At 37.4% G+C, this 24,490-nt stretch overlaps 2 protein-coding genes across 2 annotated transcripts; one reads left to right on the top strand and one right to left on the bottom strand.

Annotated features, from left to right (window-relative positions):
* The first annotated feature begins 632 nt into the window (after positions 1–632).
* LOC120090088 (histone-lysine N-methyltransferase, H3 lysine-9 specific SUVH6-like) lies at positions 633–24,490 on the top strand. The gene is made up of 3 exons (XM_039047577.1): positions 633–943; positions 2,436–5,618; positions 24,042–24,490. The coding sequence occupies exon 2, from the start codon at positions 2,576–2,578 to the stop codon at positions 5,564–5,566; it is 2,991 nt and encodes a 996-aa protein (XP_038903505.1). The 5' UTR covers positions 633–943; positions 2,436–2,575; the 3' UTR covers positions 5,567–5,618; positions 24,042–24,490.
* Positions 19,285–19,617, bottom strand: LOC120090100. Its single transcript, XM_039047605.1, has one exon. The coding sequence runs from the start codon at positions 19,615–19,617 to the stop codon at positions 19,285–19,287; it is 333 nt and encodes a 110-aa protein (XP_038903533.1).

Below are 24,490 nucleotides of genomic sequence, written 5' to 3' on the forward strand. Positions count from 1 at the left end.
AACAATTATTATCCATAGGCAATTATTATCAACTCAAATTAAACCAAGCCAAACACACCCTTAAATATTAGGAATTAAAAGGAATTTTTAACCTAAATTATTTTATGTGCTTAAACCCAATCTGATACGGATGTTGATTAATATAAAACTTTCACCTGCCAAATTGCTATAATTAGCATGACGGGAAGGCTAGAAGGTTTCGATCCCACAATTCTTATACTAAAAGGAGGAAAAAGAAGAGTTTAAATGTTATTTTGGTCCTCACACTTTCAAAATATTTATTTTAATATCTATAATTTCAATTTTAGTTCATTTTCGTCTCTATGCTTTCAAAATACTTATTTTGGTTCTTGTACATTAAAAAAATAACTATTTTGGTCCTATCATTTTCATTTTCACTTCACTTTAAAGGAGTTAAACTAATTACTTTTTTGAAAATTTAAAGACAAAAATGAATCAAAATTGAAAATGTAAAGAACAAAATAAGTATTTTAAATGTTTAGGGACCAAAATAATTGAAAGTTTATAGGGAAGGAACTATAATGAATATATTAAAAGAATCGAACAAAAATCAACCAAAGTCAAAATTATTGGGACCAAAGTAATATTAAAAAAAAAAAAAAAAATCCGCCCGCACCCGATCGACCCGACTCGATTTGTGCTCGTAACTGAATGGAGTTCGCGACTCTCTGTCGTCCGAGAGTTGATAAAAGGAGAAGACGGATGAAATCCCAGCACCCTTCAGGCTTCAATTCGCTTTCGTTTTGATTGGATTAGGTTATCGTCTCACAGGGAAACAGAGAGCAAAATCAGCTGTTACCCCATAGGAGAGGAATCTGGAATTAAATCTGGTAAAACCCACGAGTAGAGGAGTTGGGTATTCCGGCAGTGTCCTTTTGCTTGCTGGGTTCCTTCGTTCGTGCCTTGTGGGTGCGTAAATCAGGTAATTATCTCTGTTTTTTTTTCCTCTTTCTGTTCTGGGTTGGTCTAATTCTAACCTCTTAGCCCCGTTTTCTTGAAGTTCTTTTGTTTTGATTGAATGTTTGGATTTCTGCAATGAAAGTAGTGCTTGAATTTATAAATTAATTATCCTTGTAGCAACGGTGACGTTTCTCCTTGTAAACATACATAAAGCTCGAACCATGTGCATTCATAGAAGGCCTTTCCAACTTCTAAAAGGTTGGAGAACCTTCAAAAAAATGTTGATGGGAAAGAACAAATAGAGATTTTTTTCTTCTTCTTCTTGTGATTCCTTTTTTATTTAATGTTTTTTTTTACAAAGAACGCACCAATGGGTGATAAAATCATGGAAGCCAATGGTCATTCCAGAAAGATGTAGATGCTCCATTGTTTACTTGGGATATCGATATCATATGCTCACGAGCTAAGTTTTAATGCTTCCCAACGTTCTTCCATGGTTCATGGGCTGTATTTAGGGTCAAAATTCCAGTTTTATTTATTTTTTTTAGGGGAGAGGTTCCATTCATTGCACCAACGATGCCCTCCTCTTCCGTAATGCGACTTCTCTGTTTGGTAACGCTGGATTTTCATTCTTTAAATTGACAAGGCCAAGGCCACCTCTATCAATAAGAGTTACTTTTTCCCATTTGACAAGATGAATTCTAGTTTTGTCATTGTTTCTGATCCAAAGGAAGGATTTTTTTTAAAATCATCTTTCAATAGCTTTGACCACTTTGCGAGGCATTTGAAAGAGAGAGAAGTGGTAGGAAGGTTAGTTGAAATGGCCTCGATAAGAGCGAGCCTTTTGTGTATGTATCTTCCTCTCAATCATCTCTATGGTTGGATCCTAAAAGATAAAGATCTAAGCTTACCATTGAAAGGGAGGCCAAGGTAGTAATTTGGCCAATATCCAATTTACCACCATGTCCAAGATCCAATTTACCACCATATGTATTATCAATGATATCAACCGAATTCCTAGTAAATGCTTTTATAAATTGGATCTCGGGTGAGTGGTCACCTTACTTCATGGGAGGTGGAAGGATGGTGTTGTTTCTGGATATTTTCTATAACCTATTCTTCATGAGAGGTGAAAAGGACAGTGTCATTTGTGAATTGAAAATGATGAATATATATGATCTTTTCCCATCTCAAAGCCCTTTATCAAACCTTTGGAAGCTTCTTGTGCCATAAGCCTACTAAAGCAAACAACTACAACAAAGGTGAGAGAGCTCACCTTTTCGTTGTCCTTTAGAGGGGTGATGATTTAAAAGATAATAAAGTATTAAGGGTGGTCTAATAAATTTTCTTAGTAAAGTATGAGTCATTAAGCCACTTACTCATTATGTGATTTTAATGTTTCAATCGTAATTGCTCCTTTTATTAGTACATTATGTTTTTAGTCATATCTTTTTTCCCCCTCTTCTCTCTCTCTTTAATATTCTTTATTGATTATTTTTTCTATTATGATCAAGGCTCATGCCATGTTTTAGCTCGAGGCTTCTGGATTTCTTCTTGAAGACAAAGCCCTCAATGTGCCTTCAGCCGTTACAGACTTCCATTACATTGCACATTAGTTCCAAATCCAGCTAATTCCAAATCTTCAAGAGCAACTATGTCAACATGTAATGATTCCATGGAGAGAATTCAAAGGTTGAATATTGAAAATGGCGATTCTTTTCCACATTCGGGGCTACTTAAATATAAAAGACGTAAAGTCCCTGTTGTTCGAGATTTCCCTCCTGGCTGTGGTCGAAGTTTTTTGCAAAATAATTCAACCCCAATAAAAGGTGTAATAGGTGATATAATTGAGAGTCCTCTCTCAGTGCATCATGAAGTGTTGGGAAGCACAGAGATGTCAAATGCAAATACAGCTTTAGAAACTACGGCAAAAAGAACTAATATTTCGTGTCTAGAAGATGGGCACAATACAGTGAATGCTGAATCATCATTGTTGAATGAGGATTTGGAAGGCAAAGATGAATCGTTTAAAAATATAAAAAATTCTATTGGAGATGAACCTTCTTTGAAAGAATTGCATGGAGTGGTTTCTTCTGGCATAAGAGAAGAGGTAATTAAGCCCAATAAGTTAAGCCTAGTTGATTACACTACCTTTGTTTCTAATGGAAAGGACGTGAAAAAAGTTGTGGTTAGAAAATACCCTCCTAGAAGAAAAGTTTCGGCTATTAGAGATTTCCCACCCTTTTGCGGCCAAAATGCCCATCCTTTATCCAAAGAGGAGGGTTCCCTTGTGATTGTCTCTCAGAATAATTTCGAGCATCATTATAAGCTATCAAATTTGGATAAGGATGTAGAATGTGTGGGAGATAATGCTCACAAAGAAAAACACAATATTGAATTGGTAGAGGATGTGACCAAGTTAACTGTGGATAAAATTTGTACTGATTTGATGGTGGAACCTATTAAAGCAACAAAGATGGACGATAAATGTGGTTCAGAAAATAAATGTACATTAGAAAAATGCACAAAAACTTCTCATAGTGATCAATTCAAGTTTGATAACAAGTGTAAGAGTACTCTAGATGAAGTGAAGCAAACCATGGAGGAAAATTTGGTGAAGGAAATTGTGGTTTACACAGGAGAGGCACCTTCGAAAGAAAATATTTCAGATAGGCCCTCCCATCAAAAGCAATTGAAACTTGTACCCTACGAGCAAACTTTTGTAGGTGAGAGACCTATTGTGTTAGGTCTCATGGCTTCATCGATTTGTCCTTGGAGGCAAGGTAAATCAAACCTCAAGCCCTCTCCAGGAGGTGTCTCAAGTGGGAGAAAAGTGAAGAAACGTGACTCGAGGCAACTAGAGAAAACGAAATCAATTTTAAGAAAGGAGGATGGAAAAGAGTATCAGAAAAAATCTTCAAAGAAGACATCTGCTGTTGAAAAAGATGTTAATGGGGAAATGCATCAGCTAGTTATTGCAGGTAGCATGGACATAACTATCAACGACGATGAAAATAACAATTCTCTTATGAATTATAGATCCAATAATACTGATGTGAGCCTTATTCCATTCTCTCAAATTAATGATAGTGGAAATGAGCAAGGGAGCGATTCTAAAGGTACTAGGACTAGAGTAAGGGAGACATTGCGACTTTTCCAAGCTGTATGTAGGAAGCTCTTGCAAGAAGAAGAAGCAGGAAGAAAGGTCCAAGGAAGTGCACCTAGGAGGATTGATTTTATAGCAGCAAAAATTCTTAAGGATAAAGGAAAGCATGTTAATGTGTGCAAACAAATTTTAGGACCAGTCCCAGGAGTTGAAGTTGGTGATGAGTTCCGATATAGGATAGAACTTAATATTATAGGACTTCATCGCCAAATTCAGGGTGGTATAGATTATGTGAAGTGTGGTCAAAAGATCCTTGCTACAAGTATTGTTGCTTCGGGGGGCTATGTTAATAACCTCGATAACTCAGATGTCTTGATTTACATAGGACAAGGAGGAAATATGATGCATTCAGACAAAATACCTGAAGACCAAAAGCTGGAACGAGGAAACCTTGCATTGAAGAATAGTTTTGATGAAAGAAGTCCTGTTAGAGTGATTCGTGGCTCTGAGTCATCTGATGGAAGAACATATGTGTATGATGGGCTATATTTGGTGGAGAAATGGTGGCAAGATATGGGTCCTCATGGTAAGCTTATATTCAAGTTTCAGTTGTGTCGAATACCAGGTCAACCTGAACTTGCTTGGAAAGAAATAAAGAGGTCTAAAAAGTTCAAAGTAAGAGAAGGCCTTTGCGTAGACGATATTTCTCAAGGGAAAGAATCAATTCCTATTTGTGCAGTGAACATCATAGATAATGAGAAGCCACCACCATTTAATTACATCACTAAAGTGATATATCCTGATTGGTGTCGCCCACTTCCTCTCAAGGGTTGTGATTGTACAAACGGGTGCTCAGATTCTGAGAGATGTTATTGTGCGGTTCTAAATGGAGGAGAGATCCCATTTAATCATAATGGGGCAATTGTTGAGGCAAAGGCTCTTGTCTACGAGTGTGGTCCTTCATGCAAGTGTCCTCCTTCTTGTCATAATCGAGTTAGTCAACATGGTATCAAATTTCAATTAGAGGTTTTTAAAACCAGATCAAGAGGATGGGGTGTGAGATCCCTAAATTCAATCCCCTCAGGAAGCTTTATTTGTGAGTATATAGGGGAGCTTCTCGAGGACAAGGAAGCAGACCAAAGAACTGGTAACGATGAGTATTTGTTTGATATTGGGAATAACTATAGTGACAATTCTCTTTGGGACGGACTTTCAACCCTCTTGCCTGATGCACAGGCGAATGCTTGTGATATTGTGGAGGATGGCGGTTTTACCATTGATGCGGCAACTTATGGTAATATTGGGAGATTTATCAACCATAGTTGCTCACCCAATCTTTATGCCCAAAATGTGCTTTATGATCATGAGGATAAGAGAATTCCGCATATTATGCTCTTTGCCGCTGAGAATATTCCTCCTTTACAAGAACTGTCTTACCATTACAACTATATGATGGATCAAGTTCGTGATTCCGATGGAAATATTAAAAAGAAGAGATGTCATTGTGGTTCTGCAGAATGTACTGGTTGGATGTATTGAGGTTTGACCAAGATGTTTCAATCAATCAAGAGGACCATATGTTTCTTCTTAGGTATGTTTCAATTTCAATAATCCCTTTGTTTATAATCCTATCTTTTCCTCATTTCTATGTTTTATTTTTATGGTCTTGGTATAGATGCATACCTGGCTCATTAGCTCAATTGAATGTTTTCTCAAGCTATTGACATGATTCCATTGCTATTAAATTCAGATTTTATATATGTTCTGTCATCTGTGGGAACTTTTCTTGAGGTCCCCCACCATCTCCCTTGGTTAGTTGTCCTAATTTGATCTTCTTTGTTCCAAATCAGACTGTTTCTCACAAGATTACATTTTTTTTTTTTGGGTATAGAATACCAAAATATCCTAGTTATTAATGCAAATGGGAGAGCATAGTAAACAACAATTTGGAAAGAATTTGGATATGTCCTGGTTCATGCTCCATAAAGAGGGAAAACAATTGTTCCCGATTGTTTTCGAAATACTTTAGATTTTGGGAATGACTAGAAATTCTGGGAATGTATGTTAAGGAAGGGAAGTTGACCGCTTTTGCTATGCATATGGACTGATCTCAAGGAGAATCTTGTGATTGCATAACATTTGACATGGGAGATTTTATGAGGTATATTTAGTACGCTAAGTAGGGATTCTACCGTTTGAACCCTGAATCTAAAGACACTGAGATGAATTATCTCATGATGTGGCATGAGGTCCTTTTGCATGTCATTTCCTTGGCATCCCTCTCACTTTTCTCTCTTCCCATCATCTCCCTTGGCGCAACTTTATTTTCCCTCCTTGGATAACTCTTCTTTACTCAATTTTAGCATCTAACGTACATATAAAGTTTGGATACATAGCTCTTCCAAATTGTTTATGCCTAGATTTGGATGATCGTAGGGGTTGGTAATGGGTATAAGTTTCCTTAATTTCCTCTGGATTTGATTTGATTCTTGGAAGGAGTGGATTCTTTAGGCTTCGTATTGGATGTACTAGGTCCTGTATAGTTCTTTGATCCTTCGGTGTTAGTCTTTTTGTAGGAAGATGGTTGTCTATCCTATGGAATTCTGTGATTGGTCCATCTTTTATCCTACTGCTCCTTGTCTTCCTCAATTGTTGCTTTATAACAGATTGCTTCAGCAAGGTAAGTCATGGGCTGGAGCTTTATATGATTTCCTCTGTAAGTCCGTCAATGTAACTTGCAATTTGTTGATTCTCACTCAGCCAAATTGTTTCCTGCATTTAGTTGATGAAATTCCTCAGTGTTGTTCGGCTTCAACTGACCTTACTGTTTGCTGGTATTGATTGTCTAGTAGTTGTTCGTTGTTGATAGTTAAGAATCGATTCTTCCATCTATGGCCAACTTCGGATGGGTTGCTTTTCATATCTTATATTGTTTGAAGTTGGTCCTACCTAACAGATGCACCACCTTTGAGTTTCAACACCACAAGGTTTAGTTTCTTTTCCATCCCACCGTTTGAACTTTGATTCATTCAAGAAAGTTTTCAATATTCATCCTACCATTGAAGCTAGGTCAATTTTCATCTTGAAGTTAGAGTTCTCCCGAATGGTTTGCTCTTCTTCTTGACACCTTGGTTCTTACATGATTGGTTGGAGATTTGGGGGTCTAGGTGCGAAATCTTCATCACTAGAAGATTCAGACTCAAGATTGATTGGGTGTTCTTGAAGCCTTTCTTGGGCCGTCAACATAAGAAATTCCTTGGAGGTTTCTTGGGCTGTCTACATAAGAAATTCCTTGTCTTCTTGCCGGTTGTTGGTGATTTTTGAATGCTGTTGCGAAGGTTCTTTATGGATGGTTTGATTATTGTACTGCATTGCCAAGGCTGGCCTAGAAAAACATGGGAAGCGTCCTCTTCTTCTTCGAATGCTATTGCCAAGGCAAGCGTCCTCTTCTTCTTTGAATGCCATTACCAAGGTCCTTTATGGATGGTTTGATTATTGTACTGCCAAGGCTGGCCTAGAAAAAACAATTCATGCTGTTTTAATGCTTGAAATAGCCGTTTTAGGTTTTCTGAGTTCTCTTTTTCTGATTGGCTATAGACTAAAATAATTGTTAAAAAGTATATTTCCACAAATTTATTAACCGGTTGGCTCTGGTTTCTGGGGGAATTTGGCCTTGTTGGATGCGTTCCGAACAGCATTGATGGTTGGATGATGGAATGTTTGGCGGGCATTTTCTTTAAGAATAGAGTAAGTTTTTGTGGCAGTGTGGAGCTTTGGTTTGGCTGCTTTGGAAAGAAAGGAACCGAAGGATTTTTGAAGATAAAGGTTAAGAAAGGAGCTTTGGTTTGGCTGCTCTGGAAAGAAAGGAACCGAATGACTGTAAGTCTAGAAGCCAATTGAAAATCATCTGGAGCATGGTAAGCTATGAGGTAGTTGATGCAATCTTGGTGTGGAGGAGGATCAAATTTTTGTATAAGACTGTCCATCTAACACGCATTTGGGTTATTAGAAATTTGACTTCTTTTCCTAGTAAGAAATCCTCTCATTGTTTAAGTGTTCAGACCAAAGAATAATGTTCTTATTCATAATTACTCCATTTTTGCCTAGAATCACTAACTTTTGTCACTATAATACTTAATGGAGTGATTTTCTTGTGATGAGAGAGCAACAATTTCTACATGATAAGTATCTACAATTTTACATCCCTCTCAAAAATTTATTAAAGGTGGGTAAAGCCAAGCCGGGGCTGTACACAATTTGTTATTTAAGGTTGCAAAATTATCATCTTGTTTATTAGTCTAAGTTGTCTGACAAAACTTACCCTGCCTCACACATTCTGCTAAAGGGGTGAGAATGGTGCTAAAGTCCTTTGTTAAGATCCATATAAATCGTGTTACTACCAATGATAAAACCTAACACATGTAACTTTGATTTTTAAAAATAACATTTTGTAAGGTTGATGTATGGTAGGTATTTTTCCAAAGTGGCAAAGAGTGCTTGAAGGTGTTCTTAGTGTTCATTTGGACCTAGTATATATCAAAATGTCATCATGCCACACATTTATCTAGAAAAGGATGAGGCACCTGATTCATTAATCTCATGAAAGTGCTTAGGACATTCGAGAGCCCAAAATGCATAACCAATCATTGAAAGAGTTCGACATTTGTCTTGATCAATTAAATTAGGTAATCAAGGGGCAAAAAACCTTTACTTGACCATAATCTTATTGACGGCTCTACTGTTTATACATTCACCTCGTCCCATCCTTCTTTGGAGTCAATGGTAAATTGTTTGCAATCTACATTGGGCTTTTACCAATGTCTTTTGAAGCAATGTCTTCCAGCTACTTTCGGGTCCTTTGATAGTTCCAAGTCTCATGAGCTTTGGATTAATGGAGTCAAAGCGATTTTATCAGAGTTGCGGCTAAAAAGAAATCAAAGAAAATATTTCATGTCAAGTCTCTTCCTTGGATTCATCTTTTTGAATTAGCTCAGTTGAAGGTTTCATCTTAGTGTTTACTAGCCAAGCCTTTTGTGGAGTTCTCATTATAAGATATTTGTCTCAATTGGAATGCTTTCATATATCCTTCCTTGTTTTATTTTGTTCGCTTATGATTGTATTGTCATTTCAGTAGTTTGTCCTTTCAATGCTTCAATGACTTGTTTATTTTTGTTTCGTTTACTTTGTTTCCTCCCAAGTGGAGTTTGTATCTTTGGAGCATTAACCTCTTTTCATTAATTCAATGAAATGTTTTGTTTCTTGGAAAAAAAAGGATAGACGCGGGCTAACACTCAGTTGGATGTGACCCTTATATAGGGGTTCTTGAAGGATTTTATACTCCTTTGTTTCCTCCCACCTCCCAAGTAGAACTCGGAATGAGGATTAATGTACTTTTGAGCACTAATCTCTTTTCATCATTTCAATAAAAAAAGTCTCTCTTTTTTTTTTAATATAAAAAAGGTAAAACTTGGAGTGAGATCAATTTGGTGTGTTATTTCTCAAAGCGGAGGTAGAGTGCATGGGTTGTTTGCTAAATTTGGAAAGGATTGAAAAATCTCAACGATAGACGGGTCAATTTGCCCCATGGGTTTTGCCTCTCTATCTTGCATAATAACTCAAGCTTCCTTGCCAATCATTGGCCAAATTCTTTAGCCCCAAAACACAAGTGGAATGAGAACTATCCTCCATTGAAAGGAACCTCATAAGTATCCTCTTGCTCTATGTGAAGAGGTTTGTACATCATTCCAAAAGAACATGACATGCATCTGTTTCACATAAAAAATAATTTGATCCCTATAATCCTTCCCTATAGATAAAGGAATGATGCAAATCTCATCGATTTGGGCTTCCCCACCCTTTTGTTTCACATAAAAAATAATTTGATCCCTATAATCCTTCCCTATAGATAAAGGACTGATGCAAATCTCATTGATTTGGGCTTCCCTACCCTTTTGGATTGAACTTTTTTTTAAGGGTTTCATGTCATCAAGGATTGGTTTTCAAATGAAGATTTTGGACGGCCTTGTGTGAGATAATGTTCTCACTACTCCCACTGTCAACGATTATGCATCGATAGTGCACCACTGTGTTCTAAAGAGGGCATGCCATTGTGGATGGTAGTCAATTGTTGATGCAAGGAGTGAGAATGACTCGAGATAAATGCTTTCTATCATTGGCCTTCACAGTATTTTAAAAAAGCCTTCCTAGGCACGTGCCTTTGGTGAAGCCCCAAGTCCGAAGCCTTGGGCCTTGGGGCTTTTTCATTATTTTTACAATAGTGATAACTAGGGTTTTTCATTCTTTATTAACTAAAAAAATAAAATTTACTAAGACTAAATGCATAATTTCTTATATTTAGGATTTTTTTTCCCACTCATATTCCCACTTCAACAATGATTTTCTTCACTTTTGCATTTGATGGTTGGCATTCTAGCTTTTTGTTGTTCATGTCGTTTGGATATATTGCCCAAAAGTTGGTATATTTCATCCATTTCCTTCCAAAATTCCTCCCATCTCCTGTTTTCATTCGAGTTTGGTTGCATCTTGAAAATGTTTCGGCCACTGAATTGGAATAGAGACAATTCTTAGGTGTTTGTGAATAGGCTTTCTTGAGAGTATTTTCTGGTTTTGAACGTTCTTTTAGCACTGTAGTACTCCATTCTTGGATGGTCTTTGAATTTCTTCTCCTCCTCCTTGAATTTAAAGGGTTTCCCTAATTATGTTTACGTTGTTTGGCAACGAGCACAACTCACAAAACTCCCGCTTGCGATTTGTGTTGCCAAGAGTTTCTTGGTTTTCTACCAATGGCAGCCAACGTTGACCCGAACAACTACTTTGATACCAAATTAGTGTAGCCTAAGAGATAAAAGGACAAATTCTTTAAAGAATCAAACTCTAGAATCTTTATTAACAATCTAATGGTGTCAAATACATCAGATAGACCCCCTATTTATAAGGGATTAATACAGAAATAAGGGTAAAAGGGATTAACTTAGGAATTGACTTACATTGAGGGTTTGAATGTTACAGAACATGCTGGAGTAACTGCTTGTTGTACAATTTTTCCTGATTGTGAGGTGTTGGTTGATTTACTCAATAGGTTGATGGAGCCTTATTTGGATGTTTGCTTTCTTCTTGACGATATTTGGCAGCTAATGAATTCATTTTTTTTTATCAGTTTTTGCTTAGTGCGTTGTGAATGGAATCGGATTGCTTATGACTAGGCTCTTAGAGGATTTTGCTGTGTCCTCTGTGTGGTTTTCTGATTTTCTTGCGTGGTTCATCGGATTGCTTATGACTAGGCTCTTAGAGGATTTTGCTGTGTCCTCTGTGTGGTTTTCTGATTTTCTTGCGTGGTTGATCTCTTGTTGTCAGCTTGATACTAGGAATAAAATTTCTAGTTCTTTTGCACCTTGGTGGTGCTTCTTTTAAAACCTTTACATCTGTTTACTCACCGATTGACCCAAAAGCTTAAGTTAATGGGTGAAGATTAATTTAATATTATATCAACATTCTAATACTCCCCCTAATTTGTGAGATTGAAATATATAGAAAACTCAACAAGTGGTAATCAATATTAACTGGGGAGAAAATACCATTGTAGGAGTTTGAACATAGGACTCTATACTTTGATACCATATTAACTCATCGATGGACCAAAAAACTTAAGTTGATGGGAAAATAAATTTAATATTATATCAACACTCTAATAGTATCCTTTATCTGAAGGTGATCTTTTTGTTTCTCCTTTTTGCTTCTCGGCTCTACTATCATCTAGATTTCATGCGAAAGCCACAACCTCAATACTTCTTCTTGACATCCTCTCTTGGACCATTAATGAAACGAGCAATTCTCGTTCGGACTTGACCAAATTATTTCATGCACAAACTTGTGGAACTGCTCAAAGTAGTCAACAATTGACTAGTTTCCTTGGGTGCAATGTTGATATTGATTATATGGTAGATGCTTGTGTTCACTGAAAGAATCTGGCTCATCAACTCCATCATCTTTGGCCAAAACCTAATAGGTCTTCTACAATATCTCCTTTTATTGATTTGTACTTGATCCCTCCCTGTAGAAGCCCCTCATTTCAACTTATGACATGTACGTGAGTGATTTTGAAATGGTTAAATCACTTTTGTTATTTTCAATCACTCTAAAAATGCTTTTAATCATTCAAATTCAATTTTAGTAGTATGAAAATTGTTTAAAAGTGTAAAATTAGATATTGAATTAATTTTGAGTGATTAAAGGTGTATTCAATGTGCTTTTGATCATGACAAAGTGAATTTAACCTTTTAAAATTACTCCCAAACACGTATTCATAGGTCACCAATTCCACATTTTTGTCTTCCTGGGTATTGGTGTAATTAAAAGAGGATTCCACTTCTTTGACCCAATCTGGAAATGTTCCCGCATCAAACTTCTCATTGAATGTTTTGTGGTATATTTTCATTTTGTAATCATAATTTTGTTGGGTTGATGATGTTAGCCTCTTCCCCTTTGGGATGTTAACAGTTTCCCCTCAAATTCGGATCTTCATCCTCACTCGAGCTATCATAACCTTGAAATCTTGGATCATCAAATCATGGTTCTGGAAGTTTGATAGGTGGGAATGCATTTTAGGAGTTTGAGGTTTTCTTGCCAATCATTGAAGTGGCTTTTTATAAAACTTAAGCTCCTCCCACAAGTATATTAGTATTCTAGACTTTGGTTGTCAACAGGCGGAGGAAAGTTTATTGCATGTTCTTGTTGCCTTCTTGCACCTATCGGATGCTGTTTCAGGGTGGAAGGGTTGCATCGTGTTGTTTCCTTGCTGGGTTGCGAATGGGCTGAACAAACATTGTTTTTCTTTTCTTTATTTTTTTTTATATATAAAATAAATTTCATTGATGTAAGAAATTTACAAAAGAAGGCTTATAATAACTTATACTAGATGCTTCAGTGTTTTTATATGTTACATTTTAATCTTTAGCCTTTAAATTGCTTTTTCATTAGCTTTCTCTTCAAAACAAAGATAGAGTTGTATGATGTTTCATCTTAATTTTTTTTTCCTCTTTAAAACATCAGTACGTGGATCCAAGCCATTGATCTTTTGGTCAAGATACCTTAACTAGTATTTTCAAGATGACCTTTAGGCTATTTGCTCTTATTCAGATTATGGTCATTCTTCATAGCCATGTCTCAACTCTACAATTCAAGACCTATTTTGACTTCTCGGCTTATTGAACCCTACCTTTTCTTTTATACTAGAAAGTTTACTTGCTGTGGCTTTCCTAGAAAATCAGAGATTAATGTAGATATTTTGGAGGAAGCTTGTACTCGAATCATCGGTTCATCACCAAAGCAATCTCGACCTCCTTCACTTCCTTAAGAATCATTCAATATTACAAAGTTCACTCATTCAGGATCAAATGTTGTGTTTATCAAAGGTTTTTGTCCTCTTCCACTACGAAGGAATTTACCTCCATTTAATCTATTCATTATGGGGATTTTGATTTTGCATCTGAGGTTGAGCAGTGAGGAGGTCGAAGAGAAGTTTGCAAATACTCTGTTAGACGGATCTTCTTGTTTAAGACTCTTTCGCAGAAGCTTTTGATAATCTCATCTCAATTGGTGTTGGCAAGGTTTCTGATGAGGCTCTGCTTTCAGTAGCATAGGCGAAAAAGTATTCCGTAATTCCTTCCTCCATTCTTTCCAAATTTCATTCCTTAATTGAGGGTGTGGTATACAGATGATAGAAATCAGGCCTCAATCACTACAAATTAAAATCTAACTATGGATTTGGGGTATGGATTTTGGATTTAAGTTGACTTGTTATTCTTCAATTTTTTGTCATTTCAGAGAGTTTCCGTGGGTGGTGTAGTTTTGGGCGTTGTTTCACCTTTCTTCATTTTCAGTGATTTTCAATAGGTCGGTTAAGGCCAATAGTTTCTTGTTTGGTTTGGCTTTTTGAAACTTTTCCTCTGTTTTTGTTTCACTAATGGAGTTCGCGAGTTTCTCTTTAGAAAAATTCTTCGAGCCTTTGAAGTGTAGTTGCTCTTTTTGTTTTTAGTTTGAGATTGATTAAAGTTGTCTTCTTTTGTTGGATGTAATTGGCCGTACTAGTTGTAATTGCTATATTTTGTTTCATAGTATTTTGAGAATTAGTCTTTTTTCATTTTATCAATGAAATGTCTTGTTTCCTTTCAAAAACAAAAAAAGAGAGTATACTTTAACTAGTTGAGCTATGCTCAAAGTCCACGAGTTTCATTTTAACCTTTAAAATTGTCTTCTAAAATAATCTTTGAAGATAAAGTTGTCTGATGGCAACTGAGTTGTAGTTTAGAGTTTTATAAAAGGGTAAAAGTGTGTATGTAGCCTCTGTTCAAGCCTTAGCCCTAAGGGCTAATTTTAGTCCATTGACCAAAAGGGAAACCCAGTTTCCTCTCGATTCTATCTCATTAAAATAATAACAATAATAAAACTAATGGAAAGCCTTTTTCTTATATATATATATATATATTCAACTTTCAAGATTATGGATTCTTCCAAATCAAACTCCGAAGTCTTTTAAGGTGTAATTTGTATAATTCAACCTAAAAAACTATCCATTGACTTTGGGTTTTACCGTGGTGATTAAACAAGAGGAACGTGTTAAAGTGTTGATATAATTAAATTTACCGTAACCCAATTAATATTGATTTCCACTTATTGATTAAACAAGCTTTTGGGTCAATTAGTATTTTAACATGATATCAGTGTAGGAATTTCTATGTTCAAACTCCTGTAATGTCATTCCTCTCCACTTAATGTTGATTTCTACTTATTAGGTCTTCTACAAATTTTCAAGCCCACAAACAAGGGGAAGTGTTAAAGTGATGATATAATTAAATTCACCATAACTCTATGCTTAATCTTTTTGGTCAATCGATGATTTCAAAGAAAGAAAAATAATAGTTCTTGTTAAAATGTAATTAGAGTTTATTACTAAATTAGTTTATTCTTAATTATTATTTTCTTTTCGGTATTTTCCATTTATGTATTTTCCTTTATTAGTTTCTTGATGTTATTTATTCACCTTGTAAAGGTTGATTATGTAACTCTAAATTATCTTGATTTATTAAACAATATACAAATTTAACATGGTATCAGAGCATTAGGTTTAGTCTTATTGAACCCTAGCTGCTAAAGGCCTGTTCGTTCGCCTCCTTCTATATCGATGAAGGCACACCAATCGCCCATTAGGATTTTAGTAAAGGATTGCATAGATCTGCCAGATATGTCTATTCGTGTACCGCACACCATTTTCCCTCTGCCCATCTTCGGTCAGCCCAACCGCACGGATCTAGCTTCGTCCCCGTTGAAGATCCGCTCAGACTCGCTTCGCCAAGCTTTGCTGCAACATGTTCATCCGTTTGAGTCAAACACTCCCCTGCAGTTGACCAGTCCGCATTGTCGCTCACCTCAGCATCTCCACAATTTTGTCGTCTCTAAATGTTAGATCTATCTCAGTTCGTAGGTCTCTGAAATTGTTCGTGAGTCCTCTGTTAGTCCAGATGCACTTCCTCACTTGCCATAGTCCAATTGATTGTGAAACCATCTCTGTCGCGCACAGACTTGTCGTTTCAGATTTGTCAGTCCAGTTATCGTTTCAGATCTGCTACATTTGCTCCTACTTCCGTCTGTAGATCTGACGCTCCTATTTCTTAGAATCGTTGTTTAGAACTTGTGTTGCCCAGATCAGTCCTGTGTGTTGCTCCTCAGACCAGTTTTGAATATGTCGCCTCAGACCATTTTGCAAAGGATGGGTATCATTCGTGAAGGTGTGATTTTTTCACACATAGACCGATTTAGTTTCAGCCAACCCGGTTCGATTCAGTAAGGCTGGTTCAATTTTAATCAATGGGTTTGGTTCAGTATGCATATTTTGGTTTAGTTAATTAAGCTTGGTTCGGTTCAATTTTATTAGTTTTGGTTCACTCAGTTTGGTGTGATTTAAGTTGGTTCAATTTGGTTTATTTGCGATTATGGAAAATCTTCTTTTGCATAAAGGTCTTTGTTCCATTTTCAATTCGGCTGTTCGTGGATTTTGTTGAAGATTTTCGTGAGGATCTTTGTTTAAACCCAGAAGTTCTTGTTCGTTCTTCGTAGGTTTTGTTATAGATCTCTATACGAGGATCTATATTTCTAGCCCTGAAGGTTCTTGGTTCTCTCTTCGTGGGTTTCTGTTTTAGCCTAGAAGTTCTTCATGTTTTGGTTCTTCATGGGTTTCTGTTTCCATCCCAGATTTGTTGATTTGTTTCGGAAGTCATCTTTGCAAACTCAAGTTGTTCATCAATCTACCACCTTGAGTTTGAGGGAGGGCGTTAAAAGGAAATTAGGATCTATTACTAAATTCGTTATTCTTAATTATTATTTCCTTTTTGGTATTTTTCTTTTTTTTGAACAGGAAACGACCTTTATTAATCAATAAGATTTAGTACAAGAGATGTGTACTTGAAAATAAAGGCGAATACAAAGAACCAAGCAAGAAACCAAAGGATCAGTAGGCGCACCCGGGCATCTCAATTAGGTTGACACCCCCATAGCACCCTCATCACATCCAACAAAAATGAATAGCCTTTAAAGGCTAGCAAAAAGATAATACTAATGAGAAAAGACAAGGAAAAGCTTCACAAACAGAAGTTGCAACGAACTAAGCTACAAAGAGCTAAAATACATTAAGGAAATTAAAACAGTTGAGAATACAAAGGAAAAATAAGCTGCTGCCACTTCCAGCGGATCTTCAACTAAGCTTCCAATTGCAAGTCGCCTGCCAATTTAAGCTTATGTCTTGCAAGGAATAGGCTTCAAAACATTTAGAAAGGGAGCACCAAAGAGAAGCGTTGAGTTTTGTCGCCTCAAAACGAGCAAACCAAGGAGTTTCCTTCCCATTGAACACTCTATGGTTTCTTTCAAACCAGATTTCAACTAGCATTACTTTCACCCCATTAATCCATAGTAAATTAGAGTATTTCTTTAGAGATGGACTGGAAAGTAGTTGTTGCACATTGCTTCTAAAAGAATTATCGAAGACCCAAGAGGTGTAGAAGCAATTAAGGAAATCTTTCCAGCAATTAATGTATTTTCTTTTGTCGGTTTTTTTATGTCTATTTATTCACCTTGTAGAAGGTTGATTATGTGCTCTAAATTATCCTCTGATTTATTTAATAATATAGTTTTTTTATTTGAAAAAGAAATGATTTATTATATTATAGAGAAATGAGCTAAACCCCAAAGTACAAGAGGGTTATACAATGAGCAAAGCAAAGATTAAGTTTAAGTCAGTAGGCGCACTCGAGCATCTCAACTAGGTTGACACCCCCTTAGCACCCTCATCACATCCAAGGGAACAAAATATAGAGAGAAATAATAAAGAAAAAAACAAAGCATGGGACAAAACAAAGTTACTAAGCTCAAACAATGGCCGAATAAAAGGGGGGGGGGGGGGNGACATTTAGAGAAGACTAACTAAACTAGATAATGAAGAAACAAAGACTACTATCCACCAATGGGAGTGGAGATGATAGCTTCCCAATTGAGGTTGAAATCCATTAGGCTATAACCATTGAATAGTTTAGAGAGGATACTCCATGAAGAAGCTTGACGACGGGCAGAATCGAGGCGATCTTGACACCCAAGAGAACTCTTTGATTCCTTTCAAACCATAGGTCTGCCAAGAGAGCTTTAACTGCATTACACCAAAGAAGACGGCTGGGATTATGGAGATTTTTTCCAGCAAGAAGCTGCAGCACATTTCCTTTAAAGTCATTGCACATAACCCATGAGAAGTTGAAGAACAACAGTTTTTCCCAACACCAAACTGAATAGGGGTATGTAAAGAAGAGGTGAAGTGAATCCTTGCTATGGTGGAGGCACAACAAGCAGACTGAGGGGGAAAGGGATTTGGAAGGCTGTTTTCTTGGTAGAACCGAGGCTACATTCAGCTGACCGGTTAACATTATCCAAATGAGAATGTTAACTCTTCGAGGGCTTTTTGTCTTCCAAAGGGTCGAATATAGAGACTTATCCAAAGGGGAAAAAGGGGAAAGGTGGATTCTAAGGGAGTTGACCATGTAAGAACCGGAGGCTGAAATAGACCACACCCTTTTATCAAAAGACTCAATTAAGCTTCTTGCTGCAATTTTCCCCAATAGCTCTTGGAAAACCAACACCTCTTCATCTTTAAGCAATCTACGGAAGGAAATTGACCAAGAAGCTAAGCGGGTGTCCCAATGATTAGCAACTGAACCATTTGGGAGCAAGGTGATATCTGAAAAGACATGGAAACAGGCTACTAAAGGGGGTCATTCCTTCCCAAGGATCTAACCAAAAATCAATCCGGCAACCATTACCAAGCTTGAATTTGGCCAAAGATTCAACCTTAAGCCAAGTCTTCGAGATGCTAACCCGAGGGCTTCTCAAACTTCTACCACCTTTCCCTATTGTGTGCCAATCAAAAGAGTCTTTGCCATGTATACTTCTGATTACTTTGTCCCAGAAGGAATCATCCTCATTAAAGTATCTCCACCCCCATTTAGCTAGGAGTGCTACATTCATTGATCTGAAGCCACCAAGGCCAAGGCCTCCATCTGCTAGGGTTTTTTGAACCAAATCCCATTTTGCCAAGTGATTCAACTTGCTGACGGAGTGTCCTTCCCAAAAGAAGTTTCTTGTTATCCTTTCCATTCTAGAGATTACTCCTTCGGGCATGAGGAAGATGGACGAATAATGAGTTGGAAGATTTGAAAGAATTGACTAGCATAAGGTGGCTCTTCCCCCTCTAGAGAGGTTGAATCTTTTCCATTTATCTAGTTTAGCTTGAAATTTTTCTAAAACCGGCTGCCAAAAGGAAGCACTTTTCGGATAGCCACCTAGCGGCAACCCTAGATAAGAGAAGGGGAGGCGGTTAGCCTCACAATTCAGAGAGGCTGCTGTGTAAAACAATTCATTTTCGTCCATCTTGATACCATAAAGGACCGATTTTTCTGAGTTAACTTTCTGCTTTGAACACCATTCAAAGAACTCCACTGTTTGTTTAAGTTTTGCAAGCATGGAGTTGTCATACTTACAAAATAATAAAGTATCATCCGCAAATTGGAGTATGGAGACTTGAATGTTTTCTTTGCCAACTAAAAATCCTTCAACAATGCCGGATTGGATAAGTTTGGAAATCAGCGCACTTAACACTTCACTGACAAGAAGGAAAAGGAAAGGAGAAAGGGGGTCACCTTGTCTTATGCCTCTTGTAGCAGCCACTCTCCCCCTTGGTCTACAATGAAGACTGAAAACATTGGGTTTTTGACACATCCCATAATCCATTCTATCAATTTCTGGCTGAAGTTCTTGTTTCTTAACACCTTTTCTAAAAAATCCCAGTCAACACGGTTGAAAGCCTTTTCCATGTCGAGCTTAAGGATCCACCCTTTTTTCTTTTTCACACGATAATCTTCTACTGCTTCGTTGGCAATAAGAATGGGATCTAAAATTTGTCTTCCTTCTGTGAAAGCACTTTGGGAAGGAGCAATGATACTAGGCATTACCAATTTCAGTCTCTCGGCCAACACCATTGCAATGACTTTATATATTAAGGAAGTTAAGCTGATTTGCCTAAAGCCACTGACCTTTGTTGCTAATTTCTTCTTTTGATTTAAGCAGATGAAGTTTTCTTTTAAACAAGCGTTGAGCTTACCATTCTTGTAGAATTCCTCAAAGGTGTCTTGAAAGTTTGATTTGAGAAGGTTCCAAAATTTCAACGAAAACTCTATTGTGAAACCATCAGGGCCTGGGGCTTTACTTTTGCCAAGGTTTTTTTATAGCTAAATAAATTTCTGTAGCTGAAAACTTGGCTTGTAAGGACAAATTCTGATTTGGTTGATGCATGGCCAATCTAAATTTAGAGGGATGTGTCTCCTCCTTAGGGATTTAAAAATAAGTTGCTGTAGAAGTTGAGGATTAGGTCTTCAATTTCTGAACTAGACTTAGTTGACACCCCTTGCTCGTCAACTAACTCATTTATGAAATTTCCTCTCTTTTTTGCTGCTAAGAATCTATGGAAGAAACTTGTGTTCTCATCTTCCAGCTTAAGCCAATTTAACTTACTTTTCTACATTAAATCTGATTTCAGAGAGGATCTAATTGAATATTCACTGTTAAAGAGGGGGGAAATATCGGCAAGGGCATCCCACTTTTCAATTTCTTCTAGCAGCCTCTCTTCCTTCTTTTTTTGGTCTTCGTTGAATTTAGAATGCCACTTTTTGACTGCTGTTTTGACTTATTTTAACTTCTGACTAAGGGCAAAACCAGCCCAACCATGAACCTTGCTATTTAGCCAGGCTGTCTCAAGGATTTGAACACATTCTTTGTTGAGCAGCCAATTGTTGCAAAACTTGAAGGGGGAGGGACACCAGCTAAGGAACCGGCTTCTAGTAGTATTGGATAATGATCTGAGAAGATTCAGGCTTGTCTATTTGCTCTAGAATTTTCAAACAACTCATCCCATGCTTTAGATATAAAGAAATGGTCTAATAGAGATCTTGAATGTTAAAATGAGGCTGTTTTTGGGATGAAGTGCTTCTAGCCTCAATAAAGTCTGGAATATGAACAACCACTGTCTTTGTTCTGAGGCAAGTGCTCTTAGAATGCTCCTTCAGATATTTTCTTCTAATGAAGTGCTTCGGGAATGATTTAAAGAGGCATGAGGAGTGACGTGCTCTGGGCAGGGTCTAGGTATTGGTTTAAAGCAGGGGGGAGGGGAAGGCACGAGAGAGGGGGTAGGGTTGCTCGAATTCGGCACTGAGACTAACAGTGGCAGAGGAGCCAACTGTTTTGGCGAAACAGGGGAAGACGGATTACTCGTGGAGAGGCAGGGGAAGGGTGGAGTAGGCTCGTGATTGACACCCAGCCCCCAAAACCTTTCATTACTGATGGCCTGCCATGTCTAAAGGGATTCCATTTTTCGAATAACAGATGATAAAGGCCATATAGCTTCCATTTGCCCTGAGTTAACACCCAATCGTTTTAAATCACCTTGACTAACCTTTGATTAAAGCCTTTTCTGCAAACAGGGGATTGATAATAACGTTGGTGTTGAATGCCTTACTAAGTTCTCGAGCAATTTCCTTCCACCCATTTGAGACTAACAATCTTGAAATGATCCATAATTTACTAAAATCTTCATTAAAAACTTCATGATTCTTCTGAATCCAGAAAGAATGCTTACTCTGTTTTTTCAAGTTTGGATCAGGGGACAGTGGGTGAGGTAGGGTATTGAAAATATGGGGCTTAGGGGCTTTTAACACTGGAAAACTTTTTTCATGAGAATCACGAGGTAGAAGTACAAAACTAAAGTTACTGGCCAGAGCCTGTTTGGGGGAAGGTTTTTTGAAGGAGGACAAACCTGTTGAACAGGGGGCTCTTTGAAGTTGTGTATGCAGACATCAATCATGTCCTTGAATTCTTGCCATCCTGATTTATCATCACCAAATGGAATGTGAATGTTCTTCCTTCCTCCAGAGAGTGGCCAAATAGCACATTCTACAAACCACACATCTTTTGCTCGAAACAGCACATTCTGAAGCTCTGATCCACTCATTCCTTTAGTAAGAAAAATTCAAAAGTTGAACCAATCAATAGTCTATGGAAGCTCTCTTGAAGCCATTGGGTTGATGTCAAGGATAGGAAAATGGATTGACCTCTCTTTAGGTCTTCTAAAAAGAAACCCGAACCTTCTTGCCACATACAGAAGAAGTGGTCGAGAATGCTACAGCTTTTAAGCTCCATGACAGAGAAACGTACAAAAAAGGCAATGAGAGCCGAAGGGAGGAAAAGAGCCGGAGGGTGATCGGGAGGAGGAGGGGGAAGCGGGAGGGAGAGACACGATTAAGGTGAGGAGGCAGGGTGAGTTCCGGCGGGATGGAAAGAGGAGGGGATAAGAGGCTGGGTTGGACGGGAGGGGAGAGAGACATTTTTGAAAATATTTATTGCTTGAACCGAATACAAGGGTTCCTATTCAATAATATACAAATTTCACACTTGTGAATGGTCACTAAGAATAAATGAAAGAATACAATGACATGCAAAAATAAGACCTCAATTGAAAACGAGGAAAACTAAAATATAAAGGGGCTCCAATCAAGGAAAAAAAAAATTAGGATAGTTGCAAAAAGCCTCCAAGTTCAAAGAGACAAACCTAACAAATGACCATACATCCTAATGGACCACGTCTAGTTTTGTAAGAGTATTGGTGGTGTTATTTTAAGTTTTGCCTCAGCTTTCATTTTTAAGTTTTTTACTTTACTGCAGTCCTTTTAATTGTTACCGTTAAAACAAGTTCACCTCAAGTTGTTTAGATGTTCAAAGAGCCTTTAAATAGAAATCCCTAAGTTGTAATTAACAAAACATCGAATAAAGATTCATTTCAAGAAATCACCAAAACTTGGCTACAGTTTTGGTATCGTGTATCAAAGCTCTCGACGAGAGAATTTGAAATGGCTCGGCAAAAAAACTGTGTATGCTTCCAATAATAACACAACTGAAACTGACGAAGGGGTTGAAATTCCCACCCCAAGGACAATCTCCCAACACTTCCTTATTGTGACGAATCCATGGAAGAGTCGAGAAGTAATCAAATTGCCAAAAGGTGAAGGCTTTAACTGAAAAAGTAGACACAATAAGCATGACCGAATAGCACCTTTCCTAATCCTAACCATATAAGATGCTCGTGGCGAGCCATATTGATGCACTTGAACCTTATTCATGATAGATTTACTTTTAAAGATGGGAATGTAGCCCACACTCACTTTGGGCATGACCGGTGGCTGAGGGGGACTTCTCTTGCTTAACAATTCCCTTGCCTTTATGCACTGGCTGTTAACAAAAATTCGTCCATACAGATTCCTGGGATGACTAACAGGGCTGGATTTTCCGTTTTAGAAGAAATTTTAATGACATTGAGGTCGAAGAATGGATTAATCACATGGATAGCATTGATGGGATTCATTTAACATCTCACAAAGACTGTCGAATTTGGAAACTAGATCCAAAGGGTATATTTTCCACCAAGATTCTTGCCCTTGTTATGAGCCCAACCATTGTGGATCATATTACCCCTCTACACAAGGAGATTTAGACTTACCTTTATCCCGGAAAAGCCAAAATTTTCCTTTGAGAAATTAGTCACGGAGCTATTAGTACTTGTGATAAGGTTCAGTGTTTCTTCCCACATGATCCTTTCCCCCATTGTTCCACTTCATGTACGACCGCCCATGAAACACCAAGCCATTTGTTTATCAGATGCCATTTTGCTGATAGATTTTTAACAAGATTATCAACCTCCTACATACACCCTCACAAGCCACCCACTCACCGATGTTAAAAGATCAATGTGGATGCACCTTATGAAGGTTTTTTTATTGAACATTTAGAATGAATAAAACAATCGCCTCTTCAACAAGGGAAGCACTTTTGATATATATATATATATATATATATTATCATATTATATTTCTTGCTATGACTTGATGCAAATTACATCTTTCCCTAGCCCATATAATCTATCATCCTTTTTGACCTATTGGGTAAGTCAATCCCAATACAGTATTTTGGCCCCTTCAAACATTAGAGTTTTTCAGCAAAATCCATCCAGCTTCAATATCAGGATTTCTCAGCTACCTCTATGAGAAAAGCCGATTCCTCACTGGTTTGCATGCATCGAGCACCGGCACTTTGCGGCATCTGCCTTTTACAGTCTCTTAATTTTCTAGGCTTATTGTTTCTCAGTTTTCATCTTTTCGTCTCTTGTTCTTTTAATGAATTATATCGAATATTCTTTTGATGTCTAGGGTAGAAATTTACGTTAAAAGCATTGAATGTTCATAATAAGTCAAAATATGCACACAAACAAATTAATAGTGATTTTGTCCTTGTTCACCTACGGGATGTTATTGTGCATGAACCTCCATGTGATGACCGAGATGTGATATTCTCTCCACAGGTAGAAGAATTGTTTGGAAGCTTGCTATTTTTTGATGAGTAGCTGTTGCTTCAGCCTGCTTTTGACGACAGAATAGAGATGTCTTAAGAGGCAGGAGTTGCCAGCCTGTGCCATTTTGAGTTGAAGTTGCAGGCAGGCATGACTGCGACGAGAGGGTGGAGCTCCGATGTCATTGAGGATGTATCTAACTCATCTGTTTTCAAAGATTTTAGTTTGGAATTACACAGATTTGCATTGCCATGTAACAATTTTGGAGTTGCAAAGTATGAGTTGAATTTTCTGTTTAATGAAAAATACTGGGAAGGATTTTGACCTTGAGCCTTTAGGTACCTTGGCCTTTATATGATAATTTTTCTCTAGTGCAAGTTACACTATCAACTTTGAAGTCAGATGTTCAATTTTCTAACTTCACATATTAAGGAGATGAAAAGTTAATTGAGTTATGCTTA

Source organism: Benincasa hispida, chromosome 11 (genome assembly GCF_009727055.1).
Source record: "Benincasa hispida cultivar B227 chromosome 11, ASM972705v1, whole genome shotgun sequence".
Classification (NCBI taxonomy): Eukaryota; Viridiplantae; Streptophyta; class Magnoliopsida; order Cucurbitales; family Cucurbitaceae; genus Benincasa; species Benincasa hispida.